This window comes from Odocoileus virginianus, chromosome 25, assembly GCF_023699985.2.
Source record: "Odocoileus virginianus isolate 20LAN1187 ecotype Illinois chromosome 25, Ovbor_1.2, whole genome shotgun sequence".
In the NCBI taxonomy this organism is placed as follows: Eukaryota; Metazoa; Chordata; class Mammalia; order Artiodactyla; family Cervidae; genus Odocoileus; species Odocoileus virginianus.
Genome location: NC_069698.1, coordinates 2,979,096 through 3,004,443, shown reverse-complemented (window position 1 = coordinate 3,004,443; position 25,348 = coordinate 2,979,096). Strand labels below are relative to the sequence as shown.

Here is a 25,348-nt window from a genome sequence, read left to right as displayed (position 1 = left end):
AAAGACACATACACCCCCAATGTTCATTGCAGCTCTATTCACAATAGCCAGGACATGGAAGCAACCTAAATGCCCAGCAACAAATGAAGGGATTAAGATGATGTGTTACACTTATATGCAATGCAATATTACTCAGCCATGAAAAGGAACAAATCTGAATCAGTTCTAGTGAGGTGGCAGAACCTAGAGTCTGTCATACAGAGTAAAGTAAGTCAGAAAGAGAAAAACAAGTATCATATAATTACGCATATATGTGGGATCTAGAAGACTGGTACTGATGAACGTATTTGTGAGGCAAGGATAGAGACACAGACGCTGAGACAGACGTGTGGACGCAGGGCGGGAGGGAGAGGGCGGGACGAACTGAGCGCGTGACACTGACATTTATCACCACCACATGCGGGCAGCCGCTGGACAGCCCAGGAGCTCACCCCTGCTCTGGGGTGGCTCAGAGGGTGGGGTTGGCGGGGGGCTGGGAGGGCGGCCCGAGAGGGACAGGCTCACCCCTGCTCTGGGGTGGCTCAGAGGGTGGGGTTGGCGGGGGGCTGGGAGGGCGGCCCGAGGGGAAAGCATGCACATACACATAGCTGCTTCCCTGTGGCTCAGCTGGTAAAGAATCACCTGCAGTGCAGGAGACCTGAGTTCAATCCCTGGGTTGCAAAGAACCCTGGAGAAGAGAAAGGCTACCCACTCCAGTATTCTGGCCTGCAGAATTCCATGCACTGGCATAGTCCCTGGGGTTGCAGAGTCGGACTCGACTGAGCGACTTTCATTCATAACTGATTCACGTCGCTGTACAGCAGAAATTAATACAACACTGTAAAGCAACTGTATTTCAATTAAAAAAAAGAATATTTTACATAAAACTCCGTATCAACAACTTTGAAAATCTAAACAAAATGAGTCTTTAATAAGAATTATAAATGATAAATTTTCCCTAAGAATTTTAAATTTTGAATAGATTGAAAAGTAAAAAAGGTAGTAATAGGACCACCAAACTTTCAGGGAATTTCTATCCAACCTGTAGGGAAACAAAAGCTTCATTTTATATGACTCTTTTAAACTAGCGAAAGAGGTGAAAACTTTCCAGCTCATTCCACTATAGAGTATACACCAATAGTAAGATAAGGAGAATAAAAGCATAATTACAGCCAGTCTCATATGTAAACATAGAGACAAAGAAACATGTAATAAAATACTAGCAAAATTAACACAGTGAATAATACATCATAAACTAGTTGGGTTTATTTGAACAGAGCAAGGATGGTTCAACATTACAAACTCTAATAAAATAATACATTGCTTTAACAGATTAAAGGAGAAAAACATTTCAACAGATATCAGAAAGCACTGACTAAAATATAATACCCATTTTCTGATGTAAAAAATAAATAAATAAAACAAACTCAATAAACTAGAAATAGCTGCCTTCCTGAAACTGAAAAGGCACTGATTTGAAGGAATAATAACTAGGATAATCATCACACCTAATTTTCAAATGTAAAAAAAACTCTATTAAGACAAAAACAAGACAAAAAAGCATGTCTGTTATTACCACTTCGATTTAACTAGCTAATTAGTTAAAATAAGGAATAAAGAAATAATAAGTAGATGGTTGGAAGGCATCACTGACTCAATGGACATGAGTTTGCACAAACTCAGGGAGATAGTCAAGGACAGAGAAGCCTGGCATTCTGCAGTTCATGGGGTCGCAAAGAGTCAGACATGACTTAGCGAATGAACAACAGAAATGAAGACATAAAACTACCATTGTTTGAAAATAAAAACTACATAGAAAATTTAACTGAAAACTATTAGAATAAAATAGTTCAGTAAATGGTGAGATATAAAATCAACAGACAAAAAGTCAATGCTTTGCCATCAGTAAACTAACAAATAATTTGAAAAAGCAATGAAGAAAAAAAACAAGTCTTATCTGAATGCTAAGAAAAGTCAGGAAATGCCCAAGAATAAACCTAACAAGAAATATACAAGACCTAAGTGAAGAAATAATAATAGCTAACAATTACTGGGTATGTACAATGTGCCAAAGAAGAATTTAAGCACTTTTTACATCATATATCATTTAATCTTCACAACAACCCTGTGATATAACACCATTACTATCATTACCATTTACAGATGAGTAAATTGAGGCTCTGTGAGGTTAACTGCCTTCTCCATAAAAACACAGCAGGTAGAACTATAAATTGAACTAACTACCAAAGCTCTATTCTTAATTAGTATGATATACTATGCTGTTATAAAACTCCACTCAACTATATAAAAGTAGACAGGAATAAGGACCAAAACATAAATATGCTAGTTCTCCCCCAATTAATCCATAAATTCAATGGACTACCAGTAAAAAAAACAAGAATTTTTAATAAAAAAACTTGAAAAGCTTATTTTAAATATTCATATAAAAAAGAACATCTACAAGTATAGACAATTTTTAAAAACTTTAGGGGTAGTATTACCAAATAACAAAATGCATTATAAGGGCTATAGCAATTAAGAAATTCTAATGGAGCAGGAATAAAAAAATTGTATCCGTGAAAAGGGACACACTATCTAGAAACACATCCATGAATGGTGGCAATCTAGTTTATATTAACAATACACTTCAAATAAGTAAAAAAGGCTGGATTATTTTTTTAATTCTATATCCTTTAGGAAAGCACGAAATTAATCTATCGTTCCCCATGCATATATACTTCAAAAATAAATCCCAGATGGATTAAAAGGTTATATGGAAATAAATTACAAGTATTAAAAGAAATGATAAGAAAACATATTTGGCTAAGGACAGACTTTCTGAGTTCAGAATGCAAAAGAAGCAGAGAAAGGAAAATATTAGTATTAACAGATTTGACCTCAAAAAATCAAAAATTTCTGTAAGACAAAGGACAATACTAACAATGTTAAAAGTCAAGGGTGGAGTTTCCCCGGTGGCTCAGAAGTGAAGAATCTGGCCGCAAATGCAGGAGACACGGGTTCAATACCTGGTCCGCGAAGATCCCAGATGCCGCGGAGCAACTAAACCCGCACACCACAGTGACTGTGCTATGCTTTGAGCCTAGGAGCCACAGCTACCGAGCCCAGGTTCTGCAACTACTGAGGACCCCACGCCTAGAGGCTGTGCTCCGCAACCCGAGAAGCCAGCACGTGAGAAGACCATGCACTGAACTAGACAGCAGCCCTGCTCGACGCAGCTGGAGAAAGCCCCACGCGGCCACGGAGCCCGGCACAGCCAAAAACACACACATAAATACACACAGTTTTTAAAAGCCAGGTGGGGAAAAAGGAAACGAGGTGTGTGTTTATAAAAAGCAAAAGGACGCATCCTCATGCTGATGCACTGGTGAATTCGCATCAAAGTTTGTTCACTGGGTTAATGTCCACATCCTGGTTATGATATTACGCTGCAGTTTTGCAAAACGCCGCCACTGGGAAAGGGTACACAGCCTCTCTCTGTATTGTTTCTTATTACTGCATGTGAGTCTGTAATTATCTCAATAAACGTTTCCATTTAAAAAAGGCCAAGTGTCAGTCTGCGTGTGTTCAGTCAGCTCAGTCGCGTCCGACTCCTTGCGACCTCAAGAACTGTAGCCCACCAGGTTCTCCGTCCATGGACTCTCCAGGCAAGAAGACTGGCGTGGCCTGCCGTTTCCTCCTCCAGGGCATCTTCCGGACTTGGGGACTGAACCCGCTTCTCTTGCAGTGGAAGGCAGATTAGCACTGCACCACCTGGAGAGAGCGTCAGACTAGAGGAAAGTGTTTTCTTCACGTTTAGCGCCCAAAGCATTAATAGCTATACTACATTAAATATTCCTAAAAGTCAACAAGAAAAACTATATAAGAGAAATATAAGCAAATTATGGAATTTGCTTGTGTCCAAAATACATGTAAATATACTCAATTTTTTCAGTAATCAGGAGGAAACTGGAGTGCAAAGAAATATTTAATCTACCTGCTAATTTTTTTTAAGTAACAGAAATTCATTATCTCACAGTTCTAGCTTCTAGAACTGTGAGACAAAGATGTCAGCATAGCTGGTTTTTGCGTGAGCTGTGAAGAAAAATCTGTTTCATGAGTTTTGCCTAGGTTCTGAGAATTTGCTACTTGGCAAAATTTTTAAAGACTGATTACATCAAATCATGGTGAGAATCAGGGCACTGAGAAAATTCAGACCATTGGTTAGATGCATAGAAATATAAGCATTTCACATACCACTTTAGCACTATTTAAGTTTAAAATTACTACCACTTAATCCGGCAATAATTTTTCTAAGAATACGAAAGAAGTATTTGTACATGTGCCCTAAAATAAAACAATCAGCATTGTTCAAAGAGTGAAAATATGAAGTTTAATCAACAGAGCATTGATATATAACATCACATTATACATTATATTGTAGTGTATAGTAACTGAATATTACACACAATTGCTATATACCAATATACAATAATTGATCACTATACAGCCATTTCAAAAGTTAGGTACAGCATTTTTAAGAGAGTCATCTTTTAGAATGAAGCACAGCATTACTTTCTAAAGGGAACCAGGGTCTCTTGGAGAAATGAGTGCAGTGCTATGGCAGGGAACAAAGGAAAGTGATACGAGCCCAGAACATCTTGTGGCTCCAGCAAGTGCAAAAGTGTTTTAAAATGACGGTGACATGAAAAGAACATAAGATTCTGCTTGAACAGGCTCCCACTAGCCAAAGCCAAATTCAGAACAACTTTAGCCAAATAATTTATATAGACAGTAACAGATTATGACCCTTAAAATAGAAAGAATAAAAAAGAATCCAAGGATCCAAACTACATATAAAAAGAGGAAGAGCAAGAGGTTGAAAGATAAAGCAAGTGTGGTAATACCAACATTCGCGGAATCGTAGAGAAGTATATTGGAATTATTGGTATTATCTTTGCAACCCTTTTGAAAAGTCTAAATTATTTCCAAAAAAGGCAAAGAAGAAAAACAAATCTGCATTAAATCTAATACAAATTGACAATTACTGAGATGAAAACTAGATGATATATTTAAAAACTCAAAGTGCAGAATAATTTCTAAAGAAGAGAGATTAAAAGGAACTGGGGTGGAAAATGAGGAAGCACCATTACACTGATCTGCATGTTTATGAAGTTTGATTGTTTTTCAGTACATTAATATATGTATACTACTCGAAGCCCCCCCCAAAGATTAATGCCCCGGAACAGGTGACGGACCACCAGGTAAACAAGCAAGAGTGAGATGCAGTAAAGAGTAAAGAAAACTAATACACAGATCCAGGATTCACTGGCATAGCTTACATGTAATTGCAGTCTTAATTCTAAAATTATAATTTCAAACCAGTGTCCACATAATGGGCTTCCCTGGTGCCTCAGATGGTAAATAATCTGCCTGCAATGCGGGAGACCTGGGCTCTATCCCTGGGTTGGGAAAATTCCCTACAGAAGGGGGTGGCAACCCACTCCCGTATTCTTGTCTGGAGAATTCCATAGACAGAGGAGCCTGGAAGGTTACAGTCCATGGGGTCACAAAGAATCAGACACAACTGAACGACTGACATGTCCACATAATGAGGTTATATGTCTTATGAATGAAATTTAAAACATCCAAATTACAGAACTGCAATTCCACACCTGGCATCTATATAAACTCTCTGAGCCTCAGAATGACAATGCTGTAGATTTTGTATATGCCAATTTACACTAACCACAGATGAGGTTAATGATGGGCACTGACTCATTTTAAAAGCTTCCACCAGTCTATCATCTTGCACTTGCTTAGTCCTACTACCCTCCATCAATATACAACCTTTGAAAATGACTTTTAATAATCTGTGTGACTATGATTGACGGTTACTAACAACCACCAGTGAGAAGATAAAAATGGATTAACTTGATTCTGTCTTGATTCTATTCTGCACAGACAGACTGCTTCAAGAAAAAAAAAAGTTTGGTGGGGGAAAATGTTACAACGGTTTGAGGTGTGGGACTTGGTTCAGAGTTCCAAAATCTACCATAATATACATTAACAGACAACAATTGGGGTGTCCCCGGTGGCTCAGTGGTAAAGAATCCACCTGCCAACGCAGGAAACGGGGGTTCAGCCTCTGATCTGGGAGGGTCCCACATGCTGCAGAGTAAGCCCATGCACCGCACCTACTGAGCCTGGGCTCCAGAGCCTGGGCACTGCAGCTCCTGAAGCCCACGGGCCCCAAAGCCTGCGCTCTGAGACAAGAACAGCCACAGCAAAGAGAAGCCCAGAACCCAACCAGGGAGCGGCCCCTCACCTCAACTAGAGAAAAGCCACACGGCAGCAGAGTCAGCACAGCCAAAAACACACAATACAATTTCTATTTGTCTAAACCGGCCCAAAGGAGACATCTTGCTTGCTGTCATTAGTTCACTTTTACTTCTTTAATATTCAGTATTCTCAGCCCTCTCCGGCCCCTCCATTTTGCTCCAAAGTTTGATTTGTTACAAAGCTGTATTTCATACCACCTTCTTCCGTGTGGAGAACTCTGCCTAAGTTTAACATGCCATAATTCAGCACTGTTGATCTCCTGCAGCGACAACTCTCTCTCTGCACGTTGCCCCGGAGCCTCTGCACCCTTCTCTTGCAGTCTCCATACTACAATCACGGATCCAAACTCCAGCTTAAAATACCACACATTAAATGCAAGCTTAGGCCTCATCTGCATTCTGAAATTGTCAGATGACTTTATATACCTACACATAACTTTTCTTAAGTGAAGGCAGTTTATCTTTAGACGGATACTGCCAAAGCACAAGCCCCCACCCTGTGCCTGAACATCACACTTAATGCGATTTTCATGAGGCGACTGTCATCTTGAAACAAGGCCCTGCCAGTGGCCAGATTGCTGCTGTTAGCGCCGCAGTCCAAGGCAAAATGACGAAGGATTTTGATTGCTAAGTTTAAAGTAGTAAATTAAAACACTGATGATGCCAAATATTCACAAGAACTGTATGAAAGTTCAGATCCTTTGACTCACTGGTTCCCTTCCTGGGACTCTGTCTTAAGAAAATAATTCAAAAAATTAAAAAATTTATGTTTACAAATATGTTTATTTCAACATTACCCACAAATAATGTGAAACACTGAGACCAATGTTACTGTACAAAAATGCAGGAATTGTTATGTAACTTATGATGAATCAATGCAATGGCCACTTATCAAGAAATCATGAAATGAGGCTTATTAAGACCATACATATAACAGAATAAAGTTTAGAAGCAAATCATAAGTGAAAAAAGAAAAATGAGAAAATGCACTTAAAAACACTAGAATGGACAAATATAAATTAATAATCATGATACAGAAATTCTTTTCCTTAAAAAGTTTTAAAATATTCTTTTACTTTTGATTTTAAAATAAGAAAAATAGGAAGAAAATAAGTTATACCAGAAAATCAATTCTCTGAAGCCAAACAGAAGCCTGAAAACTTGGGTTTTCCTATTCCTATGTAGAAAATTAAATTATTTTCAGAATTGGCAGGACCACACCATCTAAGACTAAAGGTGAAAATTAGACAGTTCAAAACCTTGAAACTTGTTTTTTGGATGGATGTCAAATCATGCCCTGTGGCTTCAAAGAGATACAATAGCCAGAATAGAAAGAAATAGTGAAAAGGCTGTTTTATTACAAACCACTTATTCTCAAAACCAAGATATGTAAACTGTACTTGATTAGAAGTTCAAAGATCAGAAGTCATAAATGGAAGAGGAGTCAGAAAAAGATCCATCTTGGACCAGATGTATTCTTTCAGCCTCAAGATTTAATGGTTTTACTAATCCCTTAGTGAAGAGGAATTAGATGCTATTGTCAGGATCCACTGACTTTTTAGAAGAGCAAACTGTGGCATTATTACTGCCTCCCCAGGAAGTAGTATTGCTCCCTCTACTTGACACCGGCTGGTACTTACAAAAGAAGCTATGAAATGTACTGCATCTTCGCTACAGAAATTATGCCACCACTTTACAATAAATCCTTCCTCATAAAATCCCATCCTTGTCTTTAGAAAACTCTGTGATTGAAATGTGAAAAATTTTGTTGAAAAATCAATCAAATAAAAAATTCCAGGGTGGTCAATGTTCCAAAGTGAAATTGTATGTTTCTGAGGTCTGATCCATTTTCTTTATTTTGTAATTAACTGCCTAAATGCCTTAAGAGGGCTTCCCTGGTGGCTCAGAGGGTAAGGAATCTGCCTGCGATGTGGGAACCTGGGTTCGATCCCTGGGTTGGGAAGACCCCCCTGGAGGAGAGTATGGCGACCACTCCAGTATTCTTGCCCGGAGAATCCCACGGACAGAGGAGCGAGCCCGGGGGGCTACAGTCCACGGGGTCACAAAGAGTCGGACACGACTGAGCGACTAAGCACAGCACAGCAAACGCCTTAAGAAGCTTCCAGCTTCATTAGACAATCTGGGAACAGTAGGAATTTCCCCCAAATTAGCTGTCAAATTAGTCCTCTAGTAATATATTATTTCCTAATGCTAGTGTTGAAATGCTAAGGCATTCTGACAGATAACTGTTTGAAAATGTGAGCTCAAAGCTGGTAAGTAGTATGAAATATTGGTTTTGGAACCAGTTCTTAAGTAGAAGACAAGGCCAGCAAGAAAGGAGGAGTCAGTGATGAAGGTGCCAGTAATAGTCTGGGCACCCTTTCTGATACTGGCACAGTAATGTTGGCAAAGGGCTTCCCAACACTTGTAGAACAGTAATTAGGCTGGATATTTAAAAACAAAAAACAAAAAACCAACCTTCATTTGTGTAAAATAAGAATTCCACATTTTAGAATGAGATGAGAAAAAAAATATACATTAGAAAAATATAGAAAAGATAATTTAAAGTGGGTTATCATATGTGTTAAAGTCTCTAACTGGGAAAAGAACTTTCAAAATTTCACCTCCATGGAAAAAAGAAAAAGTTGTCTAAGCTGATGTGCTTACTTGGGTCTCAACATCTTAGTCTAAAACTTCACTGTCCAATACCATAGCTTCTGGCCATGCGTGGCTTTTGAGCACTAATCTAAGTTGATATGTGGTACAAGTGTAAACCACATTGGATTTCAAAGATTTGGAATGGAAAAAACCGAATGGAAAATGTCTTAATATTTTGCATACTGAAATTGAAATTATAATATTTAATATAGATTAGATGAAATAGAAACATTGTTAAATTAATTACACCCATTTCTATTTACTTTTCCTAATGCAGCGACTCAAAAGTTTAAGATGATGCATATTGTTCATATTTTTGGGTTTCACTGTATTTCTACTGAACCACAATTTTTCATCAAATGAATCAGTCCAGATTAAATTCCTTTAAAATCCCTTCTAACTATAGCATTCTGACACTAACAGAATAAAGGTCTAAGCTAATAAGATTTTTTTTCCTTCTTCCTTTTTCATTAAAAGTTTGTTATTGGAGTATAACTGCTTCGCACGTGACATTCACTTCCGCTACACAACAGAGTATATCCGTCACATGGATACATGTCTCCCCTCTCCTGAGCCTGCCTCCCAGGCCAGCACTCGAGGTCTTTACACCCAGACTGGTGATCAGTACGGAGCACCGAGCCCGGCTCGCTGTGTTACACAGCCTTCCCAGCAGCCACTTACTTCACACGTGGTGGTATGTACATGTCAACGCTACGCTCCCAATCTGTCTGCTAATAAGCTTTAAACACAAAGTGAAATACAAAGTCACTTTAGAGAAATCTAGGTTGAATCACCATTTCGTATTTCTCCACACTTTTTCACCCATGCCCCCTCCTAATTTCTCGTTCTGTTCCCTGTGGATCCCCAATAGCCAAGAAAAAGGAATATCCATTTATTTATTTATAAACTGCACGTGAGCAGCTCATAGGACCATTCTGAACTGTCATTCAGTGATATTCCTCTGAATCACCTCTGAAACGTATGAAAACTATTGATTCCGAGGCTCGATATCCAGAGATTCTGACTCAGTAGATGTGGGATAAGACAGGATCTTGTGCTTCTCAAGAAGCTGTCTCACAGGCTCAGCCAGGTTTGGGGATCAGTGGTCCAGCCTAACATACTTTATCTGTAACTGGGGTAACATGATTGGCTCTGGTACTGAGGCCCAGGGGCCTCCGACCTGGAGCCAGGATGCAGGTTTCCTAATCCCAGTTCACAGCATTGGTAACACACGTTCTGACAAACACTCATAACACTCACTCTTCAAGAGCTCCCGCCACCAGTATATCTTCTTTGTCAGTTTTAACATCCAGCTCAGGTTCTCCACTAAGCAGAAGCTTCAAGTTATAAATAACCAGCAAAGTACCTAGTGGAAAAATAGATGTTTGACTTTTGTCAGTATTTAACTACACTAAGCATTAGACATGGTGCTATTATCTCACCTAAGGAATTAAGCCTGCAATAGACTAACTTTTCTTTTGTACTTCAGTAAATAAAATGCCTTGGTAAGTTCCAACATATGTCTTATACATGTCTTATATAGCAAGCTCCACTTTCTGCCAGAGAACACTGAGTTTCTATAGCATCATGCTTCTTTTTAACTATCCAACTTATTATGTCTTTCAGTGTGGATCCTTCTCATAATTTGCATTATAAAAGCTGTTAGAAGCCTGAGCCAAAAAAAAAAAAAAAAAGAAGCCTGAGCCAAATTTGTATTATAGGTAAAGCTCTCATTGCCAGAACTGAAATCAATGCACATAAGAACAAAGATGAATTCCTACCATTTGTATAAATATGAACTATTGCTTTGGTATAAATGTGTATAAATAGGAAGTAGACGCTAACAGAGGTGTTGCTAAACTTTTTCTGTAAAGGGCCAGAAAACAAATATTTCAGACTTTGCAGGCCTCTTACAACTACTCACAACTCGGCTCTACAGTGGAGCATGAAAGACACTGCAGGGAATACACAAACGAATGGTGTAGTTATGCTCCAGTACATGTTAATTAAGAAAAACAGTCACGGGCCGATTTGACCTGCAGGCCCTAGCTTGCTGATCCCTGCTCTAAAGCACAGTAAACAAAAACAATCCAAATTGTTTATAAAGTGGATTATAATATAAAGACAAACAGCACTGTCAGAGAAATTTGAAGGACAACCAATTACACTTTTCTTTTTGATAATGCTAAAATGGAGGGGAGAACAGCAGAGTGACTAAGAATCTGGACTTGGACGTGGGAGCCTAAATACATGTGTGAATACCCTGGACCAACCATTTACTATCACAATGACTTCAGGTAAGGTTCCTAATCTATATGACAGAGCTCATAAGGCACTAAAACACAAGAGTTGTTTTGAGGATTAAATGAGTTAATTTTTATAAAGCATTTAGAAAAGTGTTCAGGAAATAGTATATCCTTCAGTAGTATATATATCAATATTTCATAATTAGAAGGCAACTAAAGAGATTATACATTAGCCATCCTTAAAGTACACCATGTATCTTGATGAAACAAATATTTAAGTGCCATAATATATCTTCTATGAGAAAGAGAAAAGGATGACATAAAACATTACTTTTAAACAAACTGCCACAAGTTAGAGGAGAAATTTGCTATAAACGTAACGTAAAACAGAATTTTAATATAAACAGAATAGAATTTTGAACAGTAACATTAGAAAAAGCAGAATGCAAACAGCTTTCTCTAAAGCAGGAACCTTTTTGCTTCTAGAAATGAACAGTGGTAGAAGTCTGGGGAAAGACAGGCACAGAAGCCTGGACTTGTTACTCTATAAGCTGCTGACTCTCCTACAAACCCTGCCACGATCTAGTCTTGGACGCTGCAGAAAAGCATCTCCCGACACAGGGCGATGGGGAGAGGTCGTCTCTGGCACAGAGACTGTGGCACAGAGACTGGGCTCCCCACGAGCACAGCCGGCGTCAACCTCTCCTGCCCTGGCTTCACCAGGCTCCTACAAGGACAGGCATTTCTCAGCGCCAGTGACTTAACAGTTATTCCTCTTTGGATTCTCTAAGACAAAATGTACATAAATAAAATGAATAACTGCCCCATATGAGATTCCACATGGCATTTTAAATAGCACCAAGTGTGAAATCATATTTACAGTCTTTTGTATGATACTGAAAACAAACACTTCCACATTAAAATTTCAGGGTTGTGATGATCTTACCACATTTGCCGTAGATCACATTAAACTGCTGCATCAATTCAGCTTCAGTTTTAAATGGAGAATATTTATAAATAATAGACAATTCTGTTGAGAATTTTTGAGGATCATCTGTGACAGATTGTCTGGTCCCTGTTAACCATGAAGGTATTGGAACCACAACCTATTAAAAAATAAACACATCAATTTACTATGAAATACACAAATAAAAACCATCATTTTTTGGTCTGACCCTAATTCAGCCCATTTACCATCCAGCCAAATGATATAACACTAAGTGAAGAGTGTACTTGCCCCCAGAATTCTAGTTTGATAAGGAAGGGGCACAAAACAAGAATGTTTACTTAAGAGTTTTATTCTGTAATGTTCCACTACAGACATGGTGACTGGTGGAATCTACCTCGACCCCTACAGAATTACGCGTCAAATGGCAGAGGGAACAACAGAATCAGCATTTCAGAAGCTGAAAAGTAAGACAGCATATCCAAGTAACCAATCCGAAGCCCAGGCCAGAAATGAGAAGCAGCAGGCTGATTTACAGCTCAGAGCTCCCTCAAAGTCTCAGAGACCGCTGGCATGAGCCAGCTCTCGAGGCGGGGGTAGCAGGAGGAGAGAGCGGCCAGCAGCCCTGCTCCCCACCTGCATCAGCTCCTCGCCTCCTCCACCGGGCCTGGATGCGCACTCTCTGGGGAAATAGTAGACAGAGCATGTCTGGGTTAGCGGATGTGTCAGGCACAGTCGGCAGGTGCCCGCGCTGAGACTGTGTGCTTAGCCACCCCCTCGTGTCTGACATTTTGGGACCCCACGGACTGCAGCCCGCCAGGCTCCTGCGTCCCTCGCCTGGGGATTCCCCAGGCAAGAATACTGGAGTGAGCGGCCATGCCCTCCTCCAGGGGATCTTCTCAACCCAGGGATAGAACCTAGGTCTCCTGCATTGCGGGCAGATTCTTTACCTTCTGAGCTACCAGGGAAGCCTGTGAATACTAGAGTGGGCAGCCTATGCCTCCTCCCAGGAATCGAACCGGGGTCTCCTGCATTGCAGGTGGATTCTTTACCAGCTGAGCTACCAGGGAAACCCTTACTGAGATTACAGGGATTCAATGAAAGTACTCATATCGGATGCTGAGAACTGCAGATCTCTCCTCTCATTTGGCTCCCAGGTTCTGCCAGCTAGGACTTCAGGTAGAAGACTGTAGGAGTCTTGTCTGAGATATCTGACCAGCCCAGAGGGAAAGACATAAGGAAAATTACATGGAAGATTTCTCAATAAAACAGCCCAGTATGTATTATTGCAACCTGCATGACTGCCAAGCCCGACCCACACTCTCAGAGCTTTCAATTGGCATTTTATTGGACTAATCTTAAAATCTGGAAAACTCAGCAGTGGCCACAGGACCGGAAAAGGTCAGTTTTCATTCCAATCCCACAGAAAGGCAATGCCAAAGAATACTCAAACTACTGCACAATTGCACTCATCTCACACACCAGTAAAGATATGCTAAAAATTCTCCAAGCCAGGCTTCAGCAATACGTGAACCGTGAACTTCCAGATGTTCAAGCTGGTTTTAGAAAAGGCAGAGGAACCAGAGATCAAATTGCCAACATATGCTGGATCATCAAAAAAGGGAAAGAGTTCCAGAAAAACAGCTATTTCTGCTTTATTGACTATGCCTAAGCTTTTGACTGTGTGGATCACAATAAACTGTGGAAAATTCTGAAAGATGGGAATACCAGACCACTTGACCTGCCTCTTGAGAAACCTGTATGCAGGTCAGGAAGCAACAGTTAGAACTGGACATGGGACAACAGACTGGTTACAAATAGGAAAAGGAGTACATCAAGGCGGTATACTGTCACCCTGCTTATTTAACTTATATGCAGAGTGCATCATGAGAAACACTGGGCTGGATGAAGCACAAGCTGGAATCAAGATTGCCAGGAGAAATATCAATAACCTCAGGTATGCAGATGACACCACCCTTATGGCAGAAAGTGAAGAGAAACTGAAAAGCCTCTTGATGAAAGTGAAAGAGGAGAGTGAAAAAGTTGGCTTAAAGCTCAACATTCAGAAAATTAAGACCATGGCATCTGGTCCCATCACTTCATGGCAAATAGATGGGGAAACAGTGGAAACAGTGGCTGACTTTATTTTGGGGGGCTCCAAAATCACTGCAGATGGAGACTGCAGCCATGAAATTAAAAGATGCTTGCTCCTTGGAAGGAAAGTTATGACCAACCTAGACAGCATATTAAAAAGCAGAGACATTACTTTGTCAACAAAGGTCTGTCTAGTCAAGGCTATGGTTTTTCCAGTGGTCATGTATGGATGTGAGAGATGGGATATAAAGAAAGCTGAGCACAGAAGAATTGATGCTTTTGAACTGTGGTGTTGGAGAAGACTCTTGAGAGTTCCTTGGATTGCAAGGAGATCCAACCAGTCCATCCTAAAGGAAATCAGTCCTGAGTGTTCATTGGAAGGACTGATGTTGAAGCTGAAACTCCAATACTCTGGCCACCTGATGCAAAGAACTGACTCATTGGGAAAAGAAATGAGATTCCCAGCATCTTTCCCTGATGCTGGGAAAGATGGAAGGTAGGAGGAGAAGGGGAACAAAGAGGATGGGATGGCTGGATGGCATCACCAACTCGATGGACATGAGTTTGAGCAGGCTCCAAGAGTTGGTGATGGACAGGAAAGCCTGGCATGCTACAGTCCATGGGGTGGCAAAGAGTCAGACATGACTGAGCGACTTAACTGAACATTGCTGAAAGTCATTGCCACTATATAAGTGGGAAAGAGAAGGTCGCTGGTTTTATTTTTTTAAAAAAGAGAAAAGGAAATGGCTCATTTTAGGAAAGCTATAATCACAGCTTTGGCCCAATTTCCTATGTCCTTTACATACATAAAGTACAACACAAATGCTTAAAGCATTGCTTTTCCTCACGTCAGAATCCCACTCAGCTACTCTCTGTTGCTTCTAGACTATTCCTATTAACTAGCCAGACTCCAGCTCCGCCAGCAGGCATGCTGGGCTCCTGCTGGACAGCCCTACACTTTCATACAACCCCCCAAACCCCACAGGCATCTCAGAAATGCCACGTGCCATTTCTCACCAGCCCAGATGCACCACTTTCCAGATGCAAATGGTCTTTTCCCCATAAACTCTCACTCAAGGCTCTCTAGTCTCTTCATCCATATCCTGCTTTAGACAATTTACTAGTAGCAGGAATACCCACTCATTTAACAGCATGCTTTTTAAACACCTTCATTTTGTTATTCACCCAGTTCATCCATGTCTGCTTGATTCTGTGACTAAACTGAAACACTCTGACAGTCAGCAGGTCTTCTTGTTTTCTACCTTCCACAGGGAATATCCAGCGCTGGGCAGAGAGCAGTGACTCAACGTGTTATTTGTTATACTGAATTACAACTGATGTTCATAATGCTAAAACTCAAACACTGCAAATTAATAAAATGTCTCTGGGCCAGAAAAGGGAGTTAAAATTATGGTCAAGAGAGTAATATTTTAAAATGTATTTTGCATTCAGTTTCTTCAGATGTTGTTTTCCAAGTCTTCTGTATTCAATATTCTATTTACTTTAAAAGTGATAACCTATTTATGGATAGGTGGTGGAAATGTTTTGCAGGCTTCTTCCAAAAAGCTCACAGCGCCAAAGGGAGCCTCTTATTCTGGAAGATATGTGTACAAGGATAGTAAAAATAATGTTCTGAAAATAGGCTAGGATTAGAAAAACTACTCAAAAAAAGATCAATAGGACAGGCCTCCAATGACCCCAAAATGGTCAGCTACTCTCTATTTCCCAGATGTGTTCCTCAGTTTCTAAATCGTAACAGGAAAGCACCCATGATAGACCTCACGTCCTGAAATGGTAAATTAAAATAACTTCACTGCCAAGGAAAGCAAAGGAGACGCTCAGCCCTTACCTCACTCAGACCCTCTCTTTCACAGAATGTCTGAGAAAAAAACACGCAGGTCATCGTTTCTTCTTTCTTTGTAAAAAGAATAAAGTCTTTTCCAATCCTCATGGATCCACTATATTAAAAATGAAGAATATAAAGGTTTACATCTCAAACATTAGACAGAAGGGACAGGGGAGCACAATATTGCTCTATTCACTGAAATAACGCCACTGTTTTGCTGACTCTTCACCAAGGGAGTACAAGAATAATTTCTTTGTTTGTTTGATTTCTCAAAACAGAGCAGCGTTTGAACTAATCCAGCCCCGCAGTCTCACTTAAGATATGACTGCTGAGATAAGGTGCTGTCCAGGGCTGCAGCAAAGAAGGATCATGTGGCAGGTGCCACACAGGTGGCGTGGCCTCATGTCCTCACTTTTCATCGAGCAGACTAATCACATAAGCTCTGGACACATAACACCAATGCAAAGACATGCATCAAGAAGCAAACACAGAAATGCGATGAAGCTCTACGGTACACGGAAGCTACTTCCCCAATCTCTGAAAACAAGATCCATCCTCTATTCGCGAATTAAATTTTTAAAACGCTGTAAAGATTTAAGTCAGTTTGAGCATGGAAATTATAAAGCAAGGTAGGACTCTTAGGTTTATATTCTTTTTTAAGTTTTTCAAACGTGGATCATTCTCAGTAAGACTTCCTTTAACCAAGTATCATTCCTGATAATCAAGATCAATAATACTTACATTATAAGAAAGAAGTCCTCACCTTTTAAGGCCATTGCCATATTGCCCAATAAACTTCAAGGTTGATAACCGTTTCCTGGATGTTCCAAAGTAAATGATATCTGATGCTTCCTCTACAATTGACAAAGACAATATAAGTGGTTAGGTCATAGGAGTCTTCACGTTGGTCAGAGATCCAGTTGTCAAGATGTCACACGTATATTAAGGCAGATCCATACTTCTTGCGTGAGCGCAGAGAAAATGATCCTTGTCAGGATCCATAATCTCTGCTGCTGCTGCTGCTGCTGAGTCGCTTCAGTCGTGTCCGACTCTGTGCGACCCCACAGACAGCAGCCCACCAGGCTCCCCCGTCCCTGGGATCCTCAAGGCAAGAACACTGGAGTGGGTTGCCATTTGCCTGTCCAATGCATGAAAGTGAAAAGTGAAAGTGAAATCACTCGGTCATGTCTGACTCTTTGCGAGCCCATGGACTGACTGCAGCCTACCAGGCTTGTCCGTCCATGGGACTCTCCAGGGAAGAGGACTGCATAATCTCTGACCAGGATCTTAAGAGCAATGTACTGACAAGAGGTCAGAGAGACCTAACTGTGTGACCCTGGGAAGTAGAGCCTTAATTTCCTTGACCCTAAATGGGAGCTATTAACACATCACCGAGTTGTTGACAAAGATAAAAGGAACAAATGAGATGATGTGTCAACCCTGAAAACAATACATGCCATTTGATAAATGCTAAAAATTAAAGATGCTATAATTATTTGTACCACTAGTAATTTTTCCATGGTTTTGGCCCTTATCCAGCCCCATGTGAGGCGGCTAACTGGGGAAGAAGAGATATCTATTTCTGACTTTGAGAGTTCTTCTCCTGATCTCTCCAGGCATTCTGGAATTCTGGAAGAATCCTCTTAACTTCAAAACATACATACCTCTAAGAAACAGGCATGCTCCCAGGGAAAGGAAAAGACAGAAATGGGTCTCCCAATTGGGCTACACGCCCTGAATACATGCCCCAGATCTGTCCTGAGGACCCTGTGTCAGGCTGGGTGCAGACCTGCTATGGTGCCGTGTCACGGCTGTGTAAAGCCACTCCGCTTGTGTGAAGCTAACTGGACATTCATCACATGCTCTTATTAAGGGCGGATCAATGAGGACACTTCCAGCTACCCCTTACTGGTCGTTCAGCATATGCCAGGGCGGACAGCGTATGCTTTATCTGCATCACCTATTTAATATTTACAACAAGTCTACAAGGAAGATATGATCTGCATGTTACAGATGAGGAAATCTAAGTTTCAGGAGTTTATGTAACCTTCCCAAGGTCACACTGATAAATGGTGCCCCCAGAACTATAACCCAGAGTTGTAGAAGACCAAATCCTACGGTTTTTATCACCTACCACACAGACTCTTGTGTACGGTGGGCAGAGATCTGAGCACATGAACAGAACACTGAACAGGACAGACATGACCCCTGTCCTCAATAACTTTATGTCATGGAATGAGAAAAAAGCGGACAAACGAGATCCTTTCGGAGAGTACTAAGTGAAGGAAACAAAACCAGGAGAACGTTACAGGGAATTAACAAGAACGCAGTTTGCAGACAGAATGCTCAGGAAAGGCCTCCTTCATAAGGTGTCCTCTGACTTGAGGTTCAAACAATGGAGGGCCAGCCAGGCGTGGCTGGGGTGCCAAAAGCAAGGGAGAGCAAGGCACGAGAAAAGGTCAAAGAGGTGGACAGAGGCCGAGCAATGCAATAAACGGACAGCATTGGGGAGTACGAATTCTATTCAGAAGTAACGAGAAATGACTGAGGGCTTTAATCAAGGGCATCACTATGCTCTATGAGAAGAAAAAAGTCTGCTCAGGATTGCTGTGTGAGGAATGCTCTATAATGGAGCAAGGCTGGAAGTGAAAAGAGTTTGGACATCACCTCTTCCAAAAGGTTGAGCTTGATCCAACTCAGCTTGGACAACTGATAGACTCTATTTTTGGTTAACACTTGAATTCCAGTGTTAATAAAGAATTGCTCTCAATACTAGTGACCCTTCTTAAAATATAACTGTATCTGTCAACTGAAGTGTGGATTTCTTCTAAAGAGTTCAATATTTGCCACTTGTCTGTGTTTTGATTATTTTGTTTTTGGACCCATGTAAAGGAGTTGCTTCTTTTTTTAAAGAACTGCCTTAGAATATATCACACATAGTCTGACTATTTAGACCAAGGGGGTCTTCCGAGACTTGAATATAATTGCTTTAGTTTTTATTCTGAGCTTCTATTAGCACTGACGATCATTCTTTCCTCTGGTGTGGAACTGACCAGAACACTTCCATGTTATTTAAACTCCCTCACCGTTTGTTAAATCTGGCTTGTGGGATATACACAACTGTTATAAGAATTCTAGGAGGACTTCCCTGGTGGTCTAGTGGTTAAGAATCTTCCTGCGAAATCAGGGAACATGGATTCATTCCCTAGTCCAGGAAGATCCCACATGCTTTCGGGCAGCTACTACTGAGTTACCGCCGTAACTGCTGAGCCTGCTCACCCTAGAGTCTGTGCCTTCAACAAGAAAGGCCGCCGCAACGAGCCAGCCCGCTCACCGCCAGCCCGCTCACCGCCAGCCCGCGCACCGCCAGCCCGCTCACCGCCAGCCCGCTCACCGCCAGCCCGCACACCGCCAGCCCGCACACCGCCAGCCCGCACACCGCCAGCCCGCTCACCGCCAGCCCGCTCCCCGCCAGCCCGCACACCGCCAGCCCGCTCACCGCCAGCCCGCACACCGCCAGCCCGCTCACCGCCAGCCCGCTCACCGCCAGCCCGCTCACCGCCAGCCCGCACACCGCCAGCCCTCACACCGCCAGCCCGCTCACCGCCAGCCCTCACACCGCCAGCCCGCACACCGCCAGCCCGCACACCGCCAGCCCTCACACCGCCAGCCCGCACACCGCCAGCCCGCTCACCGCCAGCCCTCACACCGCCAGCCCGCACACCGCCAGCCCGCTCCCCGCCAGCCCTCACACCGCCAGCCCGCACACCGCCAGCCCGCACACCGCCAGCCCGCTCCCCGCCAGCCCTCACACCGCCAGCCCGCACACCGCCAGCCCGCACACCGCCAGCCCGCTCCCCGCCAGCCCTCACACCGCCAGCCCGCACACCGCCAGCCCGCTCACCGCCAGCCCGCACACCGCCAGCCCGCTCACCGCCAGCCCTCACACCGCCAGCCCGCACACCGCCAGCCCTCACACCGCCAGCCCGCTCCCCGCCAGCCCTCACACCGCCAGCCCGCACACCGCCAGCCCGCACACCGCCAGCCCGCTCACCGCCAGCCCGCACACCGCCAGCCCTCACACCGCCAGCCCGCACACCGCCAGCCCTCACACCGCCAGCCCGCACACCGCCAGCCCTCACACCGCCAGCCCGCTCCCCGCCAGCCCTCACACCGCCAGCCCGCACACCGCCAGCCCGCACACCGCCAGCCCGCTCACCGCCAGCCCGCACACCGCCAGCCCGCTCACCGCCAGCCCGCACACCGCCAGCCCTCACACCGCCAGCCCGCTCACCGCCAGCCCGCTCACCGCCAGCCCGCTCACCGCCAGCCCTCACACCGCCAGCCCGCTCACCGCCAGCCCGCTCACCGCCAGCCCTCACACCGCCAGCCCGCACACCGCCAGCCCGCACACCGCCAGCCCTCACACCGCCAGCCCGCTCACCGCCAGCCCGCACAGCGCCAGCCCGCTCACCGCCAGCCCGCACACCGCCAGCCCGCTCACCGCCAGCCCGCGCACCGCCAGCCCGCGCACCGCCAGCCCGCACAGCGCCAGCCCGCTCACCGCCAGCCCGCTCACCGCCAGCCCGCACACCGCCAGCCCGCTCACCGCCAGCCCGCGCACCGCCAGCCCGCTCACCACCCCCCCACTTGCCACACCTAGGGGACGCTGGCACGCAGCGACAGCGACCCAGCACCGTGAAAGATAAAATAAATGATAAAATAAAGAGTTCAAGGATAAGGTACCTCAATTCATGAAAAGCCTTTCCCTAAAGGAATGCTATCTCAATTCCACAGCAAACAGTAATTTGCACCTACTATGTGCTGCCTTTCACTAGCCTTGAAGATACAAAGATAAATCATGCAGTGCATGGCGGATACTTTCACTGTGATGAGAACATTCAGTTGAAGCAACTAAACCTTTGAACACGCAGGGAAGAAGCACAAACCACTAAAAACAAGGAAGGGTGACCCCTACACCTCAAGGTTAAGCTGAAAATTTTAAACGGTGAAAGCCACTTCAGACTGCCTCGGCAGGTCTCTTCCGAGTTGTACCCGCAGAGGGTGCTCTAATAATCTCAGAGTCCATCCAGTTACTGTTCGGTTCATCCGCTCCCAGATGCTCTTCCTTATGAGAAATCTGTACCTCGTGTCTGTCATTTTTCCAGCAACACTGATTTACGCTCACTTTTGGTCTTGCTTCAGATGGTTACAATGAATTTACTGTCAGCGGGAACACTTAAGCCTAAAAAGCTCAACAATAAGTCTGGGGTTTATTTTCCCTAATAGCTCCATACCTGTTTTTATATAGATAGCTCAATTTATTCTTATTTATTTTATGGGTTTTCAGACTGTTTGTTCTAACAGGCAGGTAGGAATCTAGATAATTAACTTACCAGGACTCATACCACATCCATCATCCAGGAAGCACAACATGAATCCACCCTGCAGTTCTTCATTATCCACTGTAAGGCAAAGCAGTTATTACTAATAAATAGTGGGCTTAATTTGTTCATCAGGAAGGCATGCTGCTCACATAATTATCTGTCCTCCCCAAATGCAGTCACTTATGGCACAAGGAAGAAGCTCAGAAAGTCATCTTGGCTATAGTTTCCTGAGAAACTGCAGCGGGAAAACAATCATGCAACAAAAAGACTTTAAACTGACTTAAAACATGTTAATAAACTACATATACAGCATGCATGCTGCAGTCCATGGGGTCGCAAAGAGTCGGACACAACTGTGCGACCGACCTGAACTGATCGCATGACAAGCCCCATTTGGGAATCGGACTGGTCCTTTAAACTTCAGCTGTTTTCTCCCTGGAGGAGGGAATAAAAGGAGCCAGGGTGTGACTCCAGGGTCTCTCTATCAACTGATCAATGCTGACACCCTTCCACCAAAGCACTAATTTAAAGTCAATCCAGGTCATTCTCATTAAACTCATCAAGCTCTCTTCCAAGTAGCTAATTCCCATGAGAGCCATTTGTGGCTGCTTCAAAGTGGCAGCAAATACTTACCTCTTGAAAATGTAAATATTTTTGAAAATACCTAAGTTATTTGGAATCATCTTTGATGATGAAGAAATATCATTCAATTACATAATATAATCTCTTATTTAAAAATTTTGAAGGTGTAACTAAAACTAATGAAGACTAATTTCAATGCACAGTTTGTAATCTGGCTCTCAAAGAAATTTCAACATTTGGATATAGCGAGCCTCTCTAGCAAGCCTCTCTCTTTCAATAACAACTTTATTGAGAAATAGATTACACACAAAAAAAGCTACACATATTTAACATGTACGATCTGACGCATTCTGACACAGGTAAATATCCGGGGAACCATCACATCAAGGTAGTGAACATGACCATCATCCCAGGAGCCTCCTCCTGCCCCTGGTCTCTCCCTTCTGACCCTTTCATGCTCTATCACTCCCGCCCCATCTCCAGGCAGCCGCTGATTTCCAAATTCCATCCTTACAGATTCATTTCTAGCACACCAGTGAAGTCAACTCTGTGTTCAATGCTTACCTCTCACCTACATTTTTTAAATGTTCAAGATAATCGATAAATAAGTACCTAAAAATCTTACCTGTGCCTTCTGGGTTCATAATGTTATAGTCATGTGTCCACTTGTAATCCCCCCTCCTCCAACTCACTTCCTATTTACAAACCCTTTGGATGTCCCCAACCATCTCATTTCTGGTCTGCTTACCTCAACTTCTGTGTCGGAATATTCCTACCCTCTTTACGAATTTGCTCTGTTCAGCCCTCCCCTGACCAAGGCTCCATATTCAACTCCAGTTGAGTTCTCTGCACAGTGCAGTAGCTCTCAAGCCTGGCTGCATCTGTGAATCATCGAAAGGGAGTCTAGCTGGTCTCGGACGGAGTTTAGGAATAAAAGCTCCTCCTGATTACCCTAAGGTTTATCAGATCTGGGAACTGCCTGATACAAGTCTCAGGCTGGGCAGCTGTGACGACTGATTCTGCAGCTCTTGGTACACAGTTCTCACGGAAGAAAGCAGGGTGCTTCTCTGGTGAATGGTAGAAAAGACCCAAAATCCCCAAGAGTTACATGTGCACGCTCAGTCGCTCAGCGATTTCCGACTCTTTGCAACCCCAGAGGGGCCTGCTGGGTTTCTCTATCCATGGGATTTCCCAGGCGTGAATACTGGAGTGGGTTTCCATTTCCTTCTCCAAGGGATCCTCCTGATCCAGGGATCCAGCCTGCATCACCTGCCCTGGCAGGTGGCGTCTTTACCACTAAGCCTCCTTGGAAGCCCATACAATGCTTAACTGTTCCATAAATTCCAATGACGGCTTACAGACAATCACCACCTCAAAATGTAGTATTCCCTCCCCTAGAACTCACTCTGAGCCTTGGCCTTGTTTACTTCGGCCCCTTAAAACTATGGATCTCAGACTGATTCCTACTACAGGTTAAGAGTGGGTGTGTGTGCGCGCTTAGTCACTCGGTCATGTCCGACTCTCTGCGACCCCGTGGACTACAGCCTGCCAGGCTCCTCTGCCCATGGGATATCCCAGGCAAGAATTCTGAGTGAGCTGTCACATCCTCCTCCAGGGGATCTTCTTCCTGACCCAGGGACGAACCTAGCTCTCCGGCATTGCAGGCAGACTCCTCACCATCTGAGCCATCGGGAAGTATGCATGTCCAAAGCAAACCACAGCACCTTCCCCCTCATCAGACTACCTCCTCCTCCTGGGGCTTCCCGCTCAACAAACGGCATCTCTCTGCCGTCAGGCTTTGGCTGCCTACGTCTAAGTCTCAGGATCAAGTTCTCCACTTCCTGACCTGACGGAAAGACATGTCTGCTCAGTTCCACCTCCTCATGTGTCTCAAGTCTGACCACTTCCTCCATCCCCACAATACGGCCTTGGTTCAGGAAACCACCATGTCTCTTCTGGATTCCAGCAGCAGTCCCTACCCCCTCTGCTCCTTGCTCCCACAGATGAGAGGGTGCAGCCAGTCTGCAGCCGATCACGGGTTTCACGGCTCTCCTGCCTATAAGTCCCTTGGACTGCAAGGAGATCCAACCAGTTCAGACTAAAGGAGATCAGTCCTGGGTGTTCATTGGAAGGACTGATGCTGAAGCTGAAACTCCAATAGTTTGGTCAACTGATGTGGAGAGCTGACTCACTGGAAAAGACCCTGATGCTGGGAAAGATTGAGGGCAGGAGGAGAAGGGGATGACAGAGGATGAGATGGTTGGATGGCATCACCGACTCGATGGACTTCGGGAGTTGGTGATGAACAGGGAAGACTGGCATGCTGCGGTTCATGGGGTCGCAAAGAGTCGGACACGACTGAGCGACTGAACTGAACTGCTTGTAACCCTTGCATGCCTTCCCATTGCACACAGGATGAAAGCCAAACCAGTTAACAAATCTAGCTGTCTTTCATAAACTGACCCTCCCACCTCTCTAAGATGGTTAATTTTATGTGTCAACCTGGTTAAGCTATGGTGTCAGCTGTTCGGTCAACAAGATGTTGCTATGAAAGTGTGAATATAATTAACATTTACAGTCAGCTAGTCAGACACGACTGAAGTGACTTAGCAGCAGCAGCTGTTGAGTAAAGCAGGTACCCTCTATATTGTGGGTTGGCCTCATCCAATTGGTTACAGGTTGTAAAAGCAAAGACTGAGGTTTCCCAAAGAAGCATCAATTTTCTGCCTCAAGACTGCAGCACAGAAACCCTGCTTGGGCGTACAGGCTGCTGGCCTGCCTAAAGATTTATAACTCAAGACTGCAACATCAACTGTCACCTGGATTTCCAACCTGCTGGTTGCCCTGCAGATTTCACACCTGCCAGGCCCCATAATCAAGTCAGTCGACTCCTTAAAATAATGCCCCTCCTCCTCTTCCTCTCTCTCCACTATACGTCTATCAGAATGAGAGAGACCGAGACGGATGGCAGACAGACAGACAGACGGAGAGGGCAGAGAGAGAACGGGGTTGGCAGACATCTCTGCCCACCTACCAATGGTGCTGTCCCTCTGAAGAACCCTAATGCGCCCTCCGCGCTCATCTCTCGCCATCCTCTCCCCTGGCGGTGCTGCACTCTTCCAGCTCCACACAAGCACTCACCGTGGGCTTAATCGCGAACATCTCTAACATTTCTGCAACACCATCAGTGTCCTATGTTCTCTCCAGATTCAAGCCACTATATGTTCTGCTCCTTCACACTTTCCACGCTTGATTCTCCAGGCTCAGGCCTG

The 25,348-nt window shown here is 43.7% G+C and overlaps 1 protein-coding gene across 1 annotated transcript in view; it reads right to left on the bottom strand.

The window, feature by feature from the left end:
* The window catches only part of MORC1 (MORC family CW-type zinc finger 1), a 179,755-nt gene that overhangs the window by 117,636 nt on the left and 36,771 nt on the right, over positions 1-25,348 (bottom strand). The window contains exons 4-8 of the mRNA XM_070454923.1: positions 21,504-21,572; positions 16,871-16,961; positions 16,111-16,219; positions 12,168-12,327; positions 10,236-10,341 (exon numbers count right to left, since the gene is read on the bottom strand). Of these exons, the coding sequence (XP_070311024.1) occupies positions 10,236-10,341; positions 12,168-12,327; positions 16,111-16,219; positions 16,871-16,961; positions 21,504-21,543 (506 nt within the window). The 5' untranslated portion in view covers positions 21,544-21,572. The remainder of the gene's footprint in view (positions 1-10,235; positions 10,342-12,167; positions 12,328-16,110; positions 16,220-16,870; positions 16,962-21,503; positions 21,573-25,348) is intronic.